Source organism: Lygodium microphyllum, chromosome 13, assembly GCF_053477565.2.
Source record: "Lygodium microphyllum isolate KBCC chromosome 13, Lygodium_microphyllum_v1.1.10, whole genome shotgun sequence".
NCBI lineage: Eukaryota > Viridiplantae > Streptophyta > Polypodiopsida > Schizaeales > Lygodiaceae > Lygodium > Lygodium microphyllum.
The window spans coordinates 153,055,071-153,061,070 of record NC_141147.1 but is presented as its reverse complement, the minus strand read 5'-3'; the positions used below and the strand labels follow the sequence as shown (position 1 = coordinate 153,061,070).

The 6,000-nt window shown below is 39.8% G+C and overlaps 1 protein-coding gene across 1 annotated transcript in view; it reads left to right on the top strand.

The window, feature by feature from the left end:
* Positions 1-552: 552 nt before the first annotated feature.
* LOC148027366 (nucleic acid binding/RNA binding protein) overlaps positions 553-6,000 on the top strand; it is a 52,165-nt gene continuing 46,717 nt past the window's right edge. Inside the window, exon 1 of the mRNA XM_087691933.1 lies at positions 553-769. Coding sequence (XP_087548059.1) covers positions 704-769 — 66 coding nt within the window. The 5' untranslated portion in view covers positions 553-703. The remainder of the gene's footprint in view (positions 770-6,000) is intronic.

The window sequence follows — 6,000 nt, the reverse complement described above, 5'->3', positions numbered from 1 at the left end:
ACACGAGTTATCTCCAGTAGATTCTTCACATTGCTAGTCTAATAGAGTAAGCAAACAAACTCAATGATCAAGTCATTGATCTTAAAGGCTTTAAGTTTTTAATTGTCTGCACACTATTCTAATCGATTGTTCTAGGATGATGGGGGGAGAAGTGGTCAAATTTGAAATGGTTGTTGGATTAAACTACAATAATATTTGATTATAGGCAAGTGCTGCAAATTGTAAGTTCATAATATTCTTAAGAAATATTCTAAGATGATGAAAAGAAAGAGACTAACCAAATCCAAACAAGAAGTTGAATCAAACTACAACAAATGTGGTACCTAAAAGACACAACAAATATGTACATTTGCTATGGTGGCGAGGGTATTACACTAACTTCGTCTATGCAGGACTAGACTCAGAGAACTAAACTTTGCGTAGGCGCCTACTCGACTGAAATGCATAGTTGGGGCCCGGCCAAGGATATTGAGAGACATATAGGTCTTTAGACCTCCTGGAAGAAGGATCATGTTGGGAGTTAAAAACCTCCGTTACCAAATTTCATTTCCGTAAAGGTTTGGTTAGTGCACGGCAAACATCAACCCCAAACAAGCACAACGGAACGAGGAGACGGTAGGCTAGGTAATATTCTCCCGTAACGCCACGACAGACTCTTTGCTGTTGTTGTTGTTCTTCTTCTCTCGGGCGGACATTCACGGCCATGGCTGAGGACGAGATGGAGGAGTGGAGAAGCAGCCTTGTCAGTCACAGAGAGCAACTACGCAACGTAAGCTCAGAGAAACACAGTGCTAATTTGATTCAAACAAGTAAAAGAAGAAAATGTTTGCGAACTGTGTTTCTTGTGCAGCTTTTGCTGTTCAGCGATTAATCTAGTTGGGAATTAGGTTTTTTCCATGTTCTCTGATCATTGACAGCTCCCTAGCTGTAGGACATGTGTTTAAATCTGTATGATTGTACGGACGTGTAAGGATTTTCTTGGCTTGAATCCCTTGCTGTCTCAGCTAGGTCTATCTCAGTGGTTTGGTTGGACAAAGAATTATCTGGAAAAGATGTACTGTTGAAGAAGTGCGCTGCAGGCACAATAAATTCCTACAGTCATCTGAGTTGTAGCTGTCTGCAGTAGTCATGTGTGGAAATGATGTTGATCTCTTTCTTAACACACATGATGAGATTTTGGTATGGCAAATGCAAGTTCTGCTATCACCTGTCTCGTCAACTGATTTGAGTGGCAAGCACTTACTGTCTTTTGGTATGGTCGGTCCAAGTTTGGCTACAATGCATCTTATGCACACTTTCTAGTTGATACCCTGTGCGGAAACAAAATGTAGTCGTATAACTTTTGTAGAAACTTAAAAAACAAGCCTCAGACAAGGAACAGACATTTGGATTTATAAAAAACCAGACCATTTGATAATTCTTCCTTGAATAACCATTAATTGGTCCTATCTCCATTGCATGCTGTTCAACTTCATGTTTGTTATAACTAACATGTGATCATGAAGGGATTCATCAGGACCAGATCAAATTCTATTTTCCACCAAGATTGGCTGAGGACAGATGATCCCCATAGCTGCAACTTGCATGATTGGGAACTCCCAGTTCCTTAAAAGAGTCCAGCCATTTTTGAAACCCCCTCTTGCCTCTTGTGCGCTAGCCACATGAAGGGAGAGAATAGTTGAGGTCACCAACTGCCTAGTAAGCTTTGGCTTTCACCTTTTGTAAAAGCCATGCCTAAAGGCTTTGTAATACTCTGCTTTTCACATTGTTTAGCACATGCAAAGAACCCATGAGATGACTGGAGGCTGAGGTTGCTGGTTGTATATAGTCTCTTCCATCCTAGTTGAGGCTTTTGCCCTCATAAAAATGTGGATCAGAAGTCTAGAGGGTTTCTTGACATGCCAATCATTTTTTGTAGTGGTGGTGCTCTTTTGGGATGATAGCATCAAACTTGTTGATGTGTGATACCTTTTCTGTCTGCTGATGAGCAGTTTGGGCATCAGTTTAAACTGATTCTGAAGGCAATTGTGCTGGTGTACAAGCTGTCAAACTAGTAGATTAAGATTGGAGGTGTCATTCTTATCTCTTTACTATTGTAGTTGTGTATACTACTTAAAATCATCTCCAGCCCTGTTGTTCTCTGTTTTCTTCACATTTCCAGCATCTAGAATGCTTATGGTATCTATTTCTCTATTTTTAATCCTATCTATGCAAAACCTATTGCCCAAGAGTTGTTTGTTGCTTATGTAATTCCGGCATAACTTATTATAGCTTTTGCCTTGGACACCCACTGTGTCCTCAAGGTCCTTGGCTTGCTACCATGAAATAAGTGCCATGTGCATTACATGTACCAAACAACCTTGCACATTTGATTAATAACTTAATCAAATGTAATTGGTAAGATTAAAGCATCTCAAAATTTCACATCCTTGTGACAGATAACCCCAGCTTGGGCAATGGAGGACATTGGCAAAAGTTGATGTGGACAGGTGCCAATGCGTGCCTAGAGTGAGATCTTGGTCAAGTACATTGAATTTCCCCTTGGAAATGACCTGTAAGTTTTGGTGTCATGGGAGCTAGAGAGTTAAATGATTTAATGTCCTAGTCTAAGATTTGTGGAAAGATTCAGCATGTTCAAGTTCAAAGAGGTTAGGAATTTAAAATTGAGGTTGGGACTTTTTTAATGCTATTCAAAACGAGGGCAGGCCCAAGGGGCTAAGCAGCTTGTTTTTGCATGTGGAAGCCCCAAAGGAAATGGGAATTCGCCAAATGTCAAGTTTGGGTCAGCTTTGGACTGCAAGGTGTGTGTCTTCTATGTTGGGCTGTTTTTCTCCCATTCTAGACTGTTTGGGCCAGTGATTCTTCAAGAGAGCAAGGCAACCTGATCTGGAGCAGATTCTGGGGCTGTGAACAGCAAGAAACCCCAAAAAAGAGGTCACTGACAGTTGCTGGTGCAGAAATTAGGTTTTCAGACGGCAGCAAAACTCTAAAAACCAGCAGATGACCTGAATTTTCTCTCTCTAAAATAAGAGAGGATTGATGTTACAGCACTTTCTTGGCATCAAATTGAAGGTTTCTCTCTCCTTTGGTGTCCTCCTCCATCATCTTAGCAAGTTTGAAGATATTCAGGACTGTTTTACTGAATTCAGGCCTAACTACTGCTATAATTAGGGTTTCTTAGCTACCTTGAAGTGTGTGCCCATCAAACAAAAGCGCAAAGATCAGAGAAGCTGCTAGAATTGAGGCAATTACAGCAGATCTGATAGAGATTATACAACTACATTGAAGTTGACCCACATGCAAGTGTTCTTGATTCAAATTGTGCCCAAATTGTGTCAAAATTAAGGGGCAAATTAAATTTTGATGTGGTTGGTTATCAATGAAAGCCAAATGTATTGGAATTTGTAGAGTGATCAGTCTATATCACAATGAAGTATGAACTCAAGGAATACAAGTTAGAGAGATACTGTAAGAGACGCTAATTTTGGGGCCAATCGGGTGTTTGCTGTCGTCCATTATTATTGTGGTGAACTTTTATTTCGGAATTGTGAATTGTTTGCTTGTTGCAATTAGTGCTAAATTAAGTTATTCACCACCTTGCCAAGAAGGAAGACAGGTTTCATGGTTGCATTGCTGGGATACATCAACTCCTTTGAGTAGGTGGGCCCAACGCACTTGTGTGCAAGCTAGTAAATTTACATTTTGCTGAAATTGTGATCAGTTGAGCCTATTAAATAGAAGCTCAAAGATCATAGCAGTTGCTGGAATTGAAGCAATTATAGTAGATTCGATAGAGATAATATATCTACATTGAAGTTGACCCGCATGCAAGTGTTCCTGATTTAATTTGTGTCCAAATTATGTCAAACTCAAGGGGCAAAATGGATTTTGATGGAGCTGGTTATTAGTGAAAGTCATATTGGAACTTGTAGAGTGATTAGTCTATATCACAATGTACTATGAATTTGAGCAAGTTAAAGAAAACAAGGGGTGCTAGTTTTGGGGCCAATCAAGCGTCAGTTGTCCAAAGATAATTGTGGTAAACTTTTATTTCAGAATCGTGAATTGTTTGCTTGCTGTAATTAGTGTTAAATTAGGCCATTCACCATGGTTGCAAAGAAAAGTAGTTGATTTTGTTTAAGTTTTCATCCCAACATATATGCGAATGTAAAGGATTGATACATAAGAGGCATGCTCTTGCAACAAGGTGCCACTTGGACAATACCCTCTTGGGGGATTGTTCACTTGCCCAAGTACCTATTTACAAGAGTGAATAATGATGTGGATGAATGAAATGTTGTGATGCATGCAATGCAATGGGAGATACAAGGAAGGGATACCTCAAAGGGCTCCCACTGTAGCCCATCATCATCATTAGCCTTCTATCCGTTCATCATCATCATTAGCCTTCTATCCGTTGGGTTTGTAGCTTGCCCCTACTTCCTTAGCCGCATTTTGTCTAGTCAAGTATTAACCCCAAATAGAGAAGGTTGCAGCTTGGAAAAAGTATACAAATTTTTGAAAAATTTATTACAAAAGTCAAAAGTTAAAGCTTAGTCAAAGGAGTCAAAGAAGACCAGTCAACTGATTGGGTGAGGGAACCTAGGTGAATTGCATAAATGAAGTGCTAGACATAAAGAATGAATATTTTTGAGAAATAATAAAGATAAACACAGACATTGGAAGTGTGTAGGTGGTGAGAAATGCAATCCAATAACTAGTCATCATTCAAAACTATAATCATGCATTTTATTTAAGCGAGAGCTAAGGTCACTCCCATGCAAATGCCAAATTGTAATATCTTCAAGAGTCATGTTTTGTACTGTCCAAGAGCTTGTGTTTGAGAGAGAGAGAGAGAGAGAGAGAGAGAGTTGTTGAGCTAAAAATGCATTACAAACTGATTAGCTCTTTAAAACAACCCAAAAACATGTAAATTACTAAAAGTTTCATGAAACAGTGTGCGGTCCTAAAGAGTTTATGTGTCCCATAAGCAAAATCCTAATTTGGGAGGATCCTTTTACATCTATAAATAGACAATTCGCCCACCATTTAATATATCCTTGTCTTGCAGGTTTTGGCCATCAGCTGTCTTCCACTAGCTATCCAACCCCCCATGACTATTGCTGCGCGGTCTATAGTTGTCACCAAGCCTCCCACTGCTACTGGTGATCACCTACCATCATCTTTAGGTAGTTACATTGCTGCATTTACTAGTTCTAGCCCCAAAGATTACTGCATTTGGGTTTTCAACTTGCTGTCCTTCCATTTCCAACATTGCCTTGATTCACTACAGCGGGTCATTTTTGTGTTTTCAACACTTTTCTTTGTTAGCCTTTGCTTCGACTAGTGGATACTGTACTCGGGGATGTGTCTTGGGTGGATGACACACATCAACACCTCCCTCAACCCACATCCATGAGAGCCACTAGTTGTTGGATAGCTTTGCCCTTGTTTGCAGCATTGATTCATTCACCTTAGAGTTCTCTTTGTTCTTTGTTTGTGTTTATGTTTTGGTGTTTTGCATTCTACATTTAGGGTTTGCATTTATTGCATAGCCGTATGAGTTATTGTGTTTTAGCCGTGTTTGCACATTCTTTGTCTTTTGTGTGCAAACCTTATCATATCTTTACTTGGTATTAGAGCTGGTGCTCTTTTAAAAAGAATCCTGTAGCTATGGTGGAGAGCTTAGTTTTGTGCGAGATATACGAACGATACGTAATTGATTCACAATGGCTTAAATAGCTCCATCTTTGGATCCTTTGATGCTTTCTCTAGCTACTCCTTCAATCGAGGCCTTGAGAAGGTATTATGGTCTTGATTTAGAGGACAACGCTCCTTCTACTAACTTTTCTTGTAGGGATTACTCCACCAAGGCCCAACTCTTCTTCGTCTCGTACTCCTTCACAAGGTGCATCTCAGTTGAAGCACTCTGTTGATGAGATTGATCACCTCTCCATTGAGGAAGGACCATTCACTTGGGACAACTGAAAGTTCAAACTC